This window comes from Lampris incognitus, chromosome 14 (assembly GCF_029633865.1).
Source record: "Lampris incognitus isolate fLamInc1 chromosome 14, fLamInc1.hap2, whole genome shotgun sequence".
NCBI lineage: Eukaryota > Metazoa > Chordata > Actinopteri > Lampriformes > Lampridae > Lampris > Lampris incognitus.
Genome location: NC_079224.1, coordinates 29,846,902 through 29,862,874, shown reverse-complemented (window position 1 = coordinate 29,862,874; position 15,973 = coordinate 29,846,902). Strand labels below are relative to the sequence as shown.

The window sequence follows — 15,973 nt, the reverse complement described above, 5'->3', positions numbered from 1 at the left end:
CTCTTTGTCTCTCGCTCTCTCTCTCTCTCTCTTTGCCTCTCCTTCTTTCTCACTCTCTCCTCTCTTCCACTGTCATCTCTCTCCCTTCCCCTCCCACTTTCTCTCCCCCCTTCTCCATCTTCCTCTCTCTCCCTCTTTCGGTCCCTCTCCCTCTCCCTTAACGTCGCTCACTTTATCACTCTTTTTCTCTCCCCCTCCTTCTCTTTCTCTCGTTAATGCCTCAACACACACGCACACACACACACGCACACACACACGCACACACACACACACACACACACACACACACAAATCCCCTTTCATTTCTTTGATTGCTACATAATGGTCCTGACTAGGTGCAGATACATCAGATCTAATCACACTGTACCAGCCGTAAAACACACACACACACACACACACACACACACACACACACACACACACACACACACCATGACTGAGATCAGACAGTAGAATCCACGAGCTTATCACACACACACACACACAGCACCGAGCAATTATTGCACGATCTCTCTGGTAAGTGTTTTAACTTTTTGGTTTTAGGCAAATGGGAACAAGCATTGTTTCTGTCCTCGTCTAAAAAAAATAAATGACGAAACACAACATAGAGAGTTTAACCACTTTAGGGAGATGGGTTCGCATTTTGATGTTATTTAATTCCATCCAAAAAAAGCCCCCCAACCTTTCTGTTTCATAATTATATGCCTTTGAAGTTGTTTATCCCCTTGAAATAGCATTAGCCAATCATATCCCGCGCATATTAAATCTTCCTCACTGCTAAGTCACCTGCTTAACACTTGAGTCAAGTCGCATCAGGCTCACACAAATATCAATCTAAAAAAAGCAATAATATGTTCATAAATATAGAAGGGAATAAGAAATGAGCCTCGGGGGATGAGGCACAGAAATTTAACAACTTCACCAAAAAATTATGGCAGCAGAAAAGGAATATAGACGCAAGTCTGTGTTCTTGGGGGGTACAGATAACAGATGTGACAGTTATTCTTCTTTGTTTAGCCTTAACATTCAGTAACACGGAGATTGTGACCGTTGCAAGTTGGGAAAAAAATCACACACACACACACACACACACACACACACACACACACACACACACACACACACACACAACATTAGATTTAGTTTACTGGCTGGCTAAAAAAGAAGAGTACATTTCTGGGGTTTTACCTCTATCCACAACAACATGCAGAGAGAGGGGGAGCAGTTTGGGGATCGGCGACATTTTCAGGAATATTAAAATAGGACAAACCGCAGTGGCTGCAATCGAACCAGTCACAGTCATATTACAGGACAGTTAGTGTCTATGCTGCTAATATCCTGGTGTGTGTGTGTGTGTGTGTGTGTGTGTGTGTTTTTTCACTTCTCTGTGGGAATCTTGTCAGCTTTCATCATCCCATCAAATTGATGCACTGTCAAATACACATTTAATGTAAAAGGGTGGCCTGCGTAGAGTGTTCAGGGCTGTGATGGTGTGAAGTGCAGGAGGAGAGAAATAGTTAAAGACGATTTGCAACTAGTTAACGTCTGTCCTTGTCATTCTATTCATAGCACTAATGTTCTCCTCTCTCCCTCCTTCCTTTCTGTTTCCCTTACTCTTCTACTTTCTATGACTGTCTCTGTCACTTTGTCCCACTCTCCGTCTCACCCCATCTCTCTTTTTTTTCTCACCCTTTCTCTCTGTATCTTTTTCCTTTTCCTCCATCTTTCTCTCTCTCTATCTGCCGGTCTGTGTCTCTCACCCAGTGATGGCGCGGGCAGAAGTGGGACCTACATCCTGATTGACATGGTCCTCAACAAGATGGCTAAAGGTAGGCATCGCCTTTCCCTCCTTCCTCCCTCTGTCTGTCTGTGTAGAGCTGTTACCATGGCAACATGCTTCCCACTTGGTCAAGTGTCTGAAAACTGACTGTAAGAGAGAGTGCTCTGTCTGTCTGATCTGTCTGATCTTTCTGTCTGTCTGATCTGTCTGTCTGTCTGGCTGATCTGTCTCTGTCTGTCTGTCTGTCTGTCTGTCTGTCTGATCTATCTGTCTGATCTATCTATCTGTCTGTCTGTCTGTCTGTCTGTCTGTTTGTCTGATCTATCTGTCTTATCTATCTGTCTGTCTGATCTATCTGTCTGTCTCCCTGTCTGTCTGATCTATCTGTCTGTGTGTCTTTGTCTGTCTGATCTGTCTGTCTGGTCTATCTATCTATCTGTCTGTCTGTCTGATCTATCTGTCTGTCTCCCTGTCTGTCTGATCTATCTGTCTGATCTATCTGTCTGTGTGTCTTTGTCTGTCTGATCTGTCTGTCTGGTCTATCTATCTGTCTGTCTGTCTGATCTATCTGTCTGATCTATCCGTCTGTGTGTCTTTGTCTGTCTGATCTGTCTGTCTGTCTGATCCATCTGTCTCTCTATCTATCTGTCTGTCTGTCTGTCTGTCTGTCTGTCTGTCTGTCTGTCTATCTGTCTGTCTGATCTATCTGTCTGTGTGTCTTTGTCTGTCTGATCTGTCTGTCTGGTCTATCTGTCAGTCTGTCTGTCTGTCTGATCTATCTGTCTGATCTATCCGTCTGTGTGTCTTTGTCTGTCTGATCTATCTGTCTTATCTATCTGTCTGTCTGATCTGTCTGCCTGATCTGTCTGTCTCTCTATCTGTCTGTCTGATACAAGTCATGGTCCCTATAAGATGACCTCTTGGCACAACTGCCAAACATTAAGAAATGTTGCCAAAGCATGTTTTAGTAGTTTGAGTATCCCGTCCGAACAACACAGAGACATGACTCGGCTGCTAATTTTGGTTTTCAGGGAAAATAATGATTTGTTGATTACAAAACATTCACTGAACATTAACCCCACACAGCCCCCGTCATTGTTAGTGTGTATGCCAAAGCCAGAGGTAATTCGAGGGACGGGAGATGGCGACACAATGTTTTGTGATGGGGTTTTTTTTTCTAATGAGACCTTTGAAATTAACCTAGGGTGAATTAATGAAGCTCCCCCCTCGGTATATAGCCACATGACAAGAAGATTGTATGCAATTATCAAGGCATGAACTCAGGACTATTTCACTTATTTTTGTGTGGCCACAGACGTTCAAATGGAAAGCAATTTCCACAAATTGGGCCAGCAGCCTACAAGGGCTGTCTTACAAATTTTTTTTCTCACTTTCTGTGCAGAACCCTTCTTATTCCTTGCTGTCCCCCCTCTCCTCCCCTCTTTGACACCCCACCCCCACCCCTCACACACACACACACACACACACCCATTCAGCTTAAGAATCAGATGAAACACATTGAGCGCAGGGGAGCTTTTCAACGCTCCCTATTTCCCAGGTCCAGCTGCTGTTGCCCGGTCTTGTTCTTTCAAGAGCCTGCCGTTTTTCTCACTCAGTCTCTCTCTCCCAGTGCTCTCACCCCACATTGCCTCCTCCTCAACCTTTAACCCCACTGTCTCATTCTCTCGCTCTCTCACTCTCTCTCTCTTTCTCTCTTGTCTCTCTCTCTCTCCTTGAAGGGAGAGAGCCTGGCAAGGAGGCAGGCTTAAAATGAAGCTGGTTGTTATACTCTCTTTCTGTCTGCCCCCCCCCCACCACCACACACACACACACACACACACACACACACAGTCTTTCGCCTTGAAGTGCGGGTCTTGCATGGAATAATGCAATCTCTCGCTCTCTCCCTGTTTTTTTTTTCCTTCATACTTTTCATCCGTTAGGAGGTTTATCAGAATGTGCACAATAGCCCTGGGCTTGTTAAGTCCTCAAAAATAAATAAATAAATAAATAAATGGAAGAAAGAAAGCGACGGAGTGAGTTGTGTGGCGTGTTGGACTCCGCAGCTCTCCTGGCTGGAGTGGAATCTGTTGTGTTTCTGAGTAAAACTGTTGGGGGGGGGATACATTCACACACACACACATGCACACACACACACAAAACACATGCATGCACAAAACCTGTTAAATGGAGCGAGAGAGTGACGTAAATGAGCGGTTCTCCGTTCATTTTCTTCGCCATCTTCATGCGGGCAGTGAAGAAAGTGTTGGGACGTGTCAGAACATTGAAGAGAGAAGGAGCCGGCGCTTCTGGGTTCTTCCCAAATGTGCAGAGGCAGGAGAAGAGTGCGAGGAAAACAAATTTTATCTATTTTCTTCTCTTTTATTCTCCCCGAGCAGTAAATTATCACACCCCCTTCGTTTCTAAGATGTCTCTTTTACTTCATTTTGCTCTACCCCATCTGACACACTCTCCCTCTCTTTCTCTCTGTCTTCTGTCCCCCACTCTTCTCTCCTCTCTATTTCCCTCCTGCTCTCCCTTTCTTTAGTTCTCTCTCTCTCCCTCTCTCCCTCCAAACCACCACTGCCCCCCCACCCATCCCCTAAGAAAGCGGCCATTCAAAGCTACCAGGGCTGATTTCAGACCCCGAGACCCCAATTAGTTTGAGATCCAGGTAGCCGCTGTGGTCTTTGTGATCACAGCCAAGTTTTAGCCCGTGGGGGAGGGATAGGGATTGCGCGATGGACCCGACTGCCAACAAGGCCAAGTTCTGAGGAGTTAGCAGGCACCGGGCCGAGGTTTTGCACAGGGAACCAATTGCCCGCATATTTTGTGACAAGAATTTTTCTTTTCTTTTTTTTTTTTTTTTTTGATCTGAAGCCGGTGTATCCCAAAATTCACCAGCCACTTTGAATGCTCAGCTAGCTTAACTGTGTCACCAGAGAAGAGACAGACCTCCAGAGGACGGTCAGTCACCTGACAAGGTGTAGCACGGTAGGCTGCCTTTACAGGCACAGATTGAAGATTGAAAACGTGCATTGGGGGTAATTACCCACCCTGTTGCGAATCACTCAGTACTGCCAGATATTGGCAAGTGCATGGTCATTACCTGCCGTGTGTGTGTGTGTGTGTAAGTTGCTATTCTGGGCACTGATTGGCTGCATGGCATGCGAACTGTGCAGAGATCCCCCCCTCCCCCCAGCCCTCCTCTTTTGAGTCTGGGGTATATTCAAAGGCAACTAGGAGGACCCAAAAAAAAGCTCTTCCTCATGTTTAAAGATGTCTTCTAACATGTCCTCTACCATGTGGAGCTGTGATTTCAGATGATCTGTTTTTCACGGGTCCCTCTCCAACAGTTTTTTTTAGCTTATTTCTTTGTTTCCTGTACACAAAAACACACCTTGCTGTTTTGTATAGTGTTATTTGCAGTTTGTGTGTTCATGTACGTTTTTGTGACTCTGTCCACGTTTGTGTGTGAGTGCCTGTTTGTTGGTGTATCTGTGTAAATGTGTGTTTGTGCCTGTGTCTATGGGCACAAGTACATGTGTTAAGGTTTGTCGGCAAAGAGGATGAATGTAATCATGTTTACTGGCTTTGCTGCTCCAAAGGGAGTCTTTATAAAACACCCAGATTGGCAGATGTTAGCTGGATTATCTCGCTTTCCCTTTGAACACACTCCAACACCGTGTGTGTGTGTGTGTGTGTGTGTGTGTGTGTGTGTGTGTGTGTGTGTGTGTGTGCACGCGTGCATGTGTACAATACAATACAAACAACTTTATTAATCCCTCGAGGGGCAATTTGTTTGGAGCAGCTTGTTGCACACAAAACAGTAACATACAAATAAACAAACAACACAAACAATAAAAAAAATAACACTCCAGGGAGCTAAATGTGGAATAATGTGGAATCTATTAGGTATATAAGTAATTAATCAGATTGATAGGCTAGTTAAACACAATAAATAGTACAAGAGTAAACACAATAAAACGATCAGATATTAAAAAAAACTCTATGGAGTGAGTGACTTACAATAACGGTTGTGTTTACAAGCAGCCAAAACATGACGGCGCCCTGGCGGCAACAGAGAACGTTCCCTTGCAGGAAGTTGTCCAGAAGAAGCCACGGTACTTTGTGGAGGATTTGTCGGTTGTGAGAAGAATCCAGATCTCTTTGTTTCACGCCGGTGATCTTGGATTGGATTTTAACGATGCTGTTTCTGTCTTTCACCGTGAGGCGCTGAAAGCAGCGCATCAATGAAAAACTCAGAAGACTCGCAATAAAAGATTGATAGAAGCGACAGAGGATGACGTGACTGACAGAAAAGGAATTTAGTTTGTGGAGAAGGGGAATTCTGTGTTGGCCCCGCTTCACAATAGCCTCGGCGCTAACATCAAATTTAAGGTGATCATCGATTATAGCGCCCAGATTGTATGATGTAACTGTTTCAACACTTTCATTATGTATGATGCACTCGTTGGCTGCATCTCTGTTACATCTCAAATCAATAATCAGGGCCGTCCGGGTAGTGTAGCAGTCTAGTCTGTTGCCTACCAACACAGGGATCGCCGGTTCAAATCCCCCGTGTTACCTCCGGCTTGGTCAGGCGTCCCTACAGACACAATTGGCCATGTCTGCGAGTGGGAAGCCGGATGTGGGTATGTGTCCTGGTCGCTGCACTAGCGCCTGCTCTGGTCATTCGAGCGGAGGGGGAGCTCGGGAGAATAGCGTGATCCTCCCATGTGCTACATTCCCCTGGCGAAACTCCTCACTGTCAGGTGAAAAGAAGCGGCTGGCGACTCCACATGTATTGGAGGAGGCATGTGGTAGTCTGCAGCCCTCCCCGGATCGGCAGAGGGGGTGGAGCAGCGACCGGGACGACTCGGAAGAGTGGGGCAATTGGCCGGATACAACTGGGGAGAAAAGGCAGGGGAAAAAAATCAGTTCCTTAGTTTTAGAAACATTTAAGTCCAAGAAGTTATCACACCAAGAATAAAATCGATGAGAGCTTTCCCGTGGACAGACTGGACCTTTGAGGAGGGTCGGTGATGCAGTGTCATCACAACATTTGACCAAATCGCTGCCCTCCTGAGTGCTCCTGCATCCATCAGTGTACATAATGAAAAGTAAGGGCGAAAGGACGCATCCTTGTGGAGGAGCCTGTGGACATATCTACAGAATCTGAGAGACAGCCATTTATTTACAGATGTGTGTGTGTGTGTGTGTGTGTGTGTGTGTGTGTGTGTGTGTGTGTGTGTGTGTGTGTGTGTGTGTGTGTGTGTGTTTGTGTTTGACAGGTGCCAAGGAGATTGATATAGCAGCCACGTTGGAGCACCTGAGGGACCAGAGACCAGGGATGGTTCAAACCAAGGTACTGTGCACCCCTGGTTTCTCCACGGGGAACCTCTCTGTGTTCTTGTACTTCTGTCTTTGTGAGGACCAAGTTGAGTTTTTAACCCTCAGAGAGGACATGTTTACAAAGTGAGAACATTTTGGTGAGTCCTCACTTCTTTGTCTATTTTAGGGTTAGGACCTGGGTTCAGAGTTAAAGTTAGGATTAGGATTGGATTATGGTTAGGCGTGTAGTTCTGATGGTTAAGTTAGGGTTAAGTGCTAGGGGATGAATGTAGTCAATGAGGTATCCTCATAGACGTACAAGTGTGTGGGTGTGTGGGTGTGCGTGTGTGGGTGTGGGTCTGGGTGTGTGTGTGCCTAAATAGAGACCTTTTGTTTGCTTTGTGACCGAGAGACGATGGATGGTTTGGGAGCTGCACTGTAAGAAATTGTCCTAAAACAAAGGTGTAGGATTGTCTTGATGCATGCTCAATAATCCAGGTAAGAAAATCAGAGAAGGGCGAATCGGTTCATCTGGACACAACGTTTATTGACAGATACGTTTCATCACTCATCTAATTGACCTCTTCAGTCTCAACTGACTGCAGGTATCCCCACCCTTATAAACAATACAGTGGCATAACGACCGAAACCATCGACCAGTTTCATATGCAAATATGGGTGTGACCATTAACTAGAGTTCCGATCGCACTATGTACTATTTACAGAGGATTGGGGAATAGTTACAATCACAGATGGCGACAGATGTGGCGGGAGTGTCGGAAAAGCTGAGACACGAATTTTCAAAACACCGCGTCTCAGTTGCTTTCAAACCCCAAAACACGCTGCGCCAGAAGTTGGTCCACCCCAAGGATCGGGTCCCCCAGCACATCCATCCATCCATCCATTATCCAAACCGCTTGTCCTGCTCTCAGGGTCGTGGGGATGCTGAAGCCTATCCCAGCAGTAATCGGGCGGCTAGCGGGGAGACACCCTGGACAGGCCGCCAGTCCGTCACAGCCCCCCCCCCCCCGCACAAACAGACCAATACAGTGTACGCTGTTAAATTGCCAGGAGGATTGCCGTGACTTGTATATTGGGGAAACTAAACAGATGCTGCCCAAGAGAATGACACAACACAGAAGAGCTAACACGTCAGGCCAGGACTCCGCAGTCTACACCCATCTACAGGCCAGTGGCCACTCCGCAGTCTACAGGCCAGTGGCCACTCTTTCGGGGATGAGGATGTGCACATCCTTGATAGGAAGGAATGATGGTTTGAACGGGTAGTCAAAGAGGCCACCTATGTGAAGAGGGAACAACCACCCCTTAACCGGGGGGGGGGGGCTAAGAGTACATCTGTCACCATCTTACAATGCTGAGATTGCAAAAATCCTCTGTGAATAGTACACATGGCCTTTGAAACTCTAGTTAATGGTCACGCCCATATTTGCATATGAAACTGGTCGATGGTTTCGGTCGTTATGCCACTGTATTGTTTATAAGGGTGGGGATACCTGCAGTCAGTTTAGACTGAAGAGGTCATTTATTTGAGTGATGAAATGCATCTTTCAATACACGATGTATCCAGATGAACCGATTCAACCTTTGAATGTGTAGAATTGTTCATACTCATAAAATGTGCACTCATTTAACTTCAGTGTTAAGTGATTTGCTAAGATGACATTCTTTGTTGTGCTATGGTGAGCCAGTATTTTAAATCCTATTCTCTCTTCATGCAACTGGAGAGACAAACATGTATTAGAGATGGAAAGTAACATCCTAAGGAAATGTTTTTCTACAGTTTTTCAGTCGCTACATATCTACAGTTATTAGGCGCATGTTTCTACACATGGAAGTCAGGGGTCAGCCAGGAAGCAGTAACTTTGGAGTTGCAGGGGGGGGGCAGTGCCTTTCTCAATGGCACATCAACAGGGATGGGAACACTGGCTGTGATGGTAATTGAGTTCATGAGCTTCCCGGTCCAGATCAGTTCCTTTACCCACCTCACATACATATTAAGGCTTCAATCTCTTGCAGTGACTTGCCGACTTTTGCTTCAGTATTGCCCGTATTGAACGATGGAAGGGATTAGCAGATTTGTGGACTCATTACCCAGTGAAAGATTGATTGATTCAGTTGGTAGTTGAAAAGTAATTGAAGAGGGATTTTGTTCAGGTGTGCCCACATCACAGAGGAATATATACATTGAATTGGAAGGGAGAATGATATTCTGAGCTAACGCCACTCCCCTGCATAACTGAATGAAAAGTTGTGTGGCAGCCATCTTAGCTACGACGGACAAAATGACTCCTAAGGAATTTTAATTATAGATAGAGTATCGTTGCCTTTTGGTTATTATTATGTAATTCAAGCTTTATTTGTGGCAAAAGTGGTTCTCTGCACATAGAACGAGTTAGCATTATGTCATCAAAACGTATGATTTTCTTTTCTGCTTACAGCAGAAGTTAACTTCAGGTCAGGCTAATAAACCTTTTATTACTTATTCACTTTTTTTGTACACCAACGCTTTCAAACTGTTTTGTTTGGATGGTACATGATAAGCAGATTGATCTGCACATTACAATTCTATGACAATTGATCTCATCAGGTCATTAAAACTCATAAGTCTTACTGTCTTATTTTCAAGCAAGTAGCACATTCGGCTAATTGGGTGAGGACATACTGCTTGTTTGCTCTGTTGGATTTATTTAAGAACTTGTTGAAATAGTGAACATTTGTTGAGTTGCATTGAATGATTTGCTCTTATTTCAAGATACCATCCCTTATTTTACATTTCAGAACAAGTATAAAGCAGTGCAGCAGAGGACTGATCAGTGGGGGAAAAGCCCCAACTGTATTACACGGTGCTTCAGTACTCATAAATACAGGCTTTAACACTTTGATTCTCTTTAAGAGGTCGTCAAAACATTGGAGTTTCTGAGGAATCTGTAAAATCTATATCCTGGTTATACAGCTTTTTTATTTTTCATTTTTATGTTAATGCTAATATTGGAATTGGTCTTTTATTTTATTGTAGGCAATATCAAAGCAGTATTAAAGTCTAACATTTAATTTAACTGGAGTTATAGTATGGGGGGGGGTCGCCACTGTTGTGCACCACTGTGCAGAAAGTCCTTGTTTCATAGACTAGTTCATACATGCTTTTACACCTTCATTTGACAGACAAGAAGACAGACAGTCAAGACAAGAAGAATAAATGTGACGTTTGTATAGTATGTGGAAAACAATAGACCTGTTTCGATAACCTAACGCTGTCCTGACTGGATCCTCCATATATCATAGGTACTGAAAAATGAACTTCTTCTAATGATTTATTTTTGAAGATGGGGCTCGTATACCCTTTGAAAAAGAACTATACTCATATTACCACATGCACACATTCACACACAAACATGTATCTACAAGCTACTAATACTACTACTACTACCACTGCTGCTGCTGCTGCTACTACTACTACCACACATTCACACACAAACATGTACCTACAAGCTACTAATACTACTACTACTACCACTGCTGCTGCTATTACTGCTACTACTACTACTACTACACATGCACACATTCACACACAAACATGTACCTACTACTACTACTACTACTACCACCACTACTATGACTACTACAACTAATACTACCACTACCACTACTACTACTACCACTACAAGTCAAGTCAACTACTACTACCACTACTACAAGTACAGCTGCTACCACTACTAATGCTATTAATACTACTAATACTACTACAACTAATACTACCACTACTACTACTGCCACTAATACTACTACTACTATTACTAGTACTATTACCACAACTACTTACTACTACCATTACTACTACTACTACTACCACCACCACTACTCCTACTACTACTACTACTTTTGACTGCTCCCGTTAGGGGTTGCCACAGCGGATCATCCTTTTCCATTTCTTCCTGTCCTCTGCATCTTGTTCTTTCACACCAGCCACCTGCATGTCCTCTCTCACCACATCCATAAACCTCCTCTTTGGCCTTCCTCTTTTCCTCTTCCCTGGCAGCTCCATATTCAGCATCCTTCTCCCAATATAACCAGAATCTCTCCTCCACACATGTCCAAGCCATCTCAATCTTGCCTCTCTTGCTTTGTCTCCAAACCGTCCAACCTGAGCTGTCCCTCTAATATAATCATTCCTAATCCTGTCCTTCTTCATCACTCCCAATGAAAATCTCAGTCAAAACATGTCCTATAATCACACACACGCACATATGAACATCCAAACACAGTAAACATGAGTTACATGAACTGTTGAGATGTTTTAGTCCACCGTGAGCACATAAACCTCAAAGACATGAATCTGTCTCTGCCACACACTCGTCCTCAGGTCACACACCTAAACGGACAGAAGAGTGCATCCTCCAGAGGCTTACATCCACCTCAGAGCTTTGCCCCGAGAAGCAGACTTCTTCCCTGTCGTCGCCACTCGCATGGCCACGTTGAGCCATCTGGAAACTTCAATTACAGAATGATCTGTGAACATAATTAGAAAGAAAAGCCGGGGTGCATGTAAAACATCCGCGGTATCGATCCTGGCTTTATTAAACCATGTATCCTGAACCTGCCGCTGTCATGGCGCTCTCTCTCTCCCAGTCCTTTAGACATCGATTCCCCCGCTGGTCGGCCGGCTATGCGCCACAGGCCCTGCATAGTTTATACCGTTTAAACTGCTCCACCTAGAGTTGGGTTTGGATGAAAGCTGGAGGGGAATAATTGGTTTGTCTCATGTTGTGAGCTGAGTAAACGTCGTGGGTAGACGATAGAGCAAAACAGGTGAACTAGATCTTTAAAGGGCCTGCCCAGTGGTCAGTGATGCTCCTGCTTGTGTTCTCCGTACGCCGACCACAAACGGAGGTGAATCTGAGCATCCTTTGAGAAGGAATGTGAACTAGGAGACTTTGTCCAGATCCGGTCAGAGAGGTCAACCACATGTCTAAATGTCTGTTATTGTTTGTTTTTGTTTTTTTATCCAACACCAACCAAAATGCATATACTGCTCAGTCAGCACAAGGAATTGTTTAAATTAGTGTTTGTTTTCACACAAGTGAGAAGTGAGTGATAGGAAACAACATAATCACATTGTTTATAGTCTCTACGTATGCATTCAAAGCGTATGGTGTTCAAGCATACTGTGGCTGAAATTAAATCCGTTGTTTTTGTTCTGTAGTTATTTTATTTTGTAAACGTGGTGTCTGTTGATAATATTTGGAATTGGTTCAAGTTTTGGGAAGTTGTTAGTAAACTGAGTATCGATAATTGTGAGTGCAGAAATGATAACACATGGATAACACACACACACACAAATGAGCAGTTGCTCAGCCTAACCACCTGACTCAACCCCTTCCCCCCCCCCACACACACACACACACACACCTTCATGGTACAAGCACACACCCCCAGAGCATCGTGTTGTTTGTCTCACGTGACCACCGTGGCAGTTGTTCCTGGTTGTGCTCCGGGACCAATATGTCAAAAAAACAGCAAATATGCAATTTTGGACTAAATCCATTACATAAAGTGATTATAGTCCTAAGAAAACGTGTTGTGTTGTGTTGTGTGGGAGTGGTATGTGACTGAAGTGCGGCTTTACGAAAAGGGCTTCTAGATGTGATGACTGGTTACTCTGAAAGCGCGATATATACCAACATCCTTAAGGTTAACATTCAGGTTAAGGTAACAAAGACTGGAGGGGTCCAGTCATGTCATCAGGTCATCGGTCAGGTCACCACTACGTGTCTGTCTGACTGAAACGACAGATATTCTACTGTATGTGGCTGTACACCTGCTGTCATTTCTCACATTGTGGTGTTTGCTACAGTGAAGGATAATGTTCGGCTGTACGAAGGTATGCCGTAAATGGCAGTCATATTGGGGCGTCCGGGTAGCATGGCGGTCTATTCCGTTGCCTACCAATACAGGGATCGCTGATTCAATCCCAGTGTTACCTCTGGCTTGGTCGGACATCCCTACAGACACAATTAGCCGCGTCTGTGGGTGGGAAGCTGGATGTGGGTATGTGTCCTGGCAACTGCACTAGCGCCTCCTCTGGTTTGTCGAGGCACCTGTTCGGGGGGGAGGGGGAACTGGGGGGAATAGCGTGATCCTCCCACGTGCTGCATCCCCCTGGTGAAACTCCTCACTGCCAGGTGAAAATAAGCGGCTAGCGACTCCACATGTATCAGAGGAGGCATGTGGTAGTCTGCAGCCCTCCCCGGATCAGCAGAGGGGGTGGAGCGACAGGGACGACTCGGAAGAGTAGAGTAATTGGCCAAATACACTTGGGAGAAAAAAAAAGGGGGGGGTGGCAGTCATATTTTCCTGCCACTATCAAATCACGTCAAATTTGACAAAGGCCACAACCTTCAAATCCAGTCAGCAAGAATTAAGGTGTGGAGCATCCTTAACTTTGGAAATAGAGGTGTGTAGAAAGAGCGTAGACACTTGGTGACTTGGGATCGTCAAAGCACATCAGGGTCTGAGCCACGCTGCCCCTGTTGGATGCTGGTGGAGCTAAAGCGGCGAGACAAAGTCAACCACGCAACATACTTGGGAGATCTGTTAACACCAGAACCTCACCATCCAAATGCCTGGACCGCGAGTTAAATGAAAGATCAGCAGCATTTCAGTTTTCACACTAGAGGCGTTTCATCCGTGCCAGCAGCCATGTCTCCGCCCGGATTTTATTCCCCGAGTTTCAGCAAGGTGCGGCCCCCTACCTACGTTGCTCCAGAGGCCCTGCACTCTTTGGCTGACCCCTGTGCAACGTAACCACGAAAAACAATTTCCTCCTTTCGAAGATTGATGAAGTATGTCAAATAAAATATGAATGTAGATTTATGTGGGCTGCCTGTTTCTATAATACTGTGGGATACTGCAGCGGTCGACTGAGCCTGCGCAGATGGGCCGCAATTTGGTGAGAAAATATGACCACAGAGTTCTTTAAACCCAATCCAGAGGAGAAAAAAAATATACAACCTAAATTTTTATTGTTCATTATCTCAACATAACAAATCGAGTCTTTACAACAGTCTTTAAAATGATGACTGATGATTTGGTCTGTGTTGGAAATTTGAGTTTTGCAGCATCCATCATTTTTTAAGAGCAGTTGTCACTTAGAAACTAAAACAGCGTCTGGGTGGCATGGTGGTCTGCTCTATTGCCTACCAACACAGGGATCACTGGTTCAAATCCCCGTGTTACCTCTGGCTTGGTCGGGTGTCCCTACAGACACAATTGGCCATGTCTGTGGGTGGGATGCTGGATGTGGGTATGTGTCCTGGTCGCTGCACTAGCGCCTCCTCTAGTCGGTTGCAGCACCTGTTAAGGGCGGAGGGGGGAATAGCGGGATCCTCCCACGTGCTACGACCTGGTGAAACTCCTCACTGTCAGGTGAAAAGAAGCGGCTGGTGACTCCACATGTATCGGAGGAGGCATGTGGTAGTCTGCAGCCCTCCCCAGCTCGGCAGAGGGGGTGGAGCAGTGACTGGAACGGCTCGGAAGAGCGAGGTAATTGGCCGTATACAAGTGGGGAGAAAAAGGGGGAAAAAAAGAAACAAACTCTTTTCAGTACACATCATCCTTCCTTGTAACCCACTCCGTATTGATTTTGTACAAGTTGCTAATCTTCGTCCCTGCCGGTCTCTCTGCCATCAAAAGGGCGCTCTGTTCGAAAATGAAATTGGCAAATCTCGAAATATGAAAATTTGCTTACACAGCGGGTCAGTAGCACAAAATCAAATCAAACAGTCATATTTTTCTTTTTTGAAGATAGTTGGTAACTTCCCGCTTGCTCTGCAGAACACTCACTTAAGCAGAGGTACTCAATCTTGTGCCGTGGGACCTTTGTATGCAGGTTTTCATTAACAGCCAAATACAATACCCGCTGATTCCACAAATTAATCTTTCCCTGTCGAGTTGAAGGTGTGCTATTAGGGAAATCATATGGCATGGTGTTGGCTTGTTACGAAAACATGGCTCTCTGTGGCACTCAGTGGAGTACCACTGTGTTACGGGCATCGTCTTCTGGTGTACTGGTCTGCATTCATGTGCTATCAAGAGCCACATGTGTGCAGCTTTTCATTCTAGCCAAATACTCAAACGGCGGCTGGTCCCCCCACTCTGGTTGGAGGTGTGCGTGTCGGTGAGATCAGCTGGTGTGGTGTCTGACAGGAATGAAAGCCTGCATATTCTCTGGCCGGGGTTACATACAGTCAGAGATCACTGCTCTGTATTTTAGATTATTACAGTCGATACTGGATTCAGGCATGAAAACAACTGCTAAGAGGTTTAAACCAACGATTCAGCCAATCTGTGTGTTCAATGTTCAGAGTTGTGTTCCAGGACTTTTTTGTGGCGTTTCACTGCTTAATATGTTCTCTCTTCACTTCTTTCCCTTCTCTCCTGTCTGTCTGTCTGTCTGTCTGTCTGTCTGTCCACCTGGCTGTCTCTCTCCTCACCAACAGGATCAGTTTGAGTTTGCATTGACCGCTGTCGCAGAAGAGGTGAACGCCATACTCAAAGCTCTCCCACAGTGAGGTGGAAACGCGCACCTGCCCCGAGGGACCTCCTCCTCCCCTCCTCTCGTGCATCGCTGCCTTCCCTCACCCGGTTCCTCTCTCCACCCTCCTTCTGTCTTCTGCCTCTCTCTCTTGGTCTCCTACTTCATCAGCTATTGAGATGCATTCTCTCTCTCTCTCTCTCTCTCTCTCTCTCTCTCTCTCTCTCTCTCTCTCTCTCTCTCTCTCTCTCTGTATTATTTCTTCCCTCCTCTTGCCTCCTCCTCCCTCCTGTCCACTCATCCATCTC

General features: G+C 45.3%; 1 protein-coding gene across 1 annotated transcript in view; it reads left to right on the top strand.

Annotated features, from left to right (window-relative positions):
* Nucleotides 1-15,741, top strand: part of LOC130123944 (receptor-type tyrosine-protein phosphatase N2-like) — a 269,323-nt gene extending 253,582 nt beyond the window's left edge. Inside the window, exons 21-23 of the mRNA XM_056293277.1 lie at nt 1,765-1,829; nt 7,075-7,148; nt 15,631-15,741. Of these exons, the coding sequence (XP_056149252.1) occupies nt 1,765-1,829; nt 7,075-7,148; nt 15,631-15,702 (211 nt within the window). The 3' untranslated portion in view covers nt 15,703-15,741. The remainder of the gene's footprint in view (nt 1-1,764; nt 1,830-7,074; nt 7,149-15,630) is intronic.
* Nucleotides 15,742-15,973: the final 232 nt, after the last annotated feature.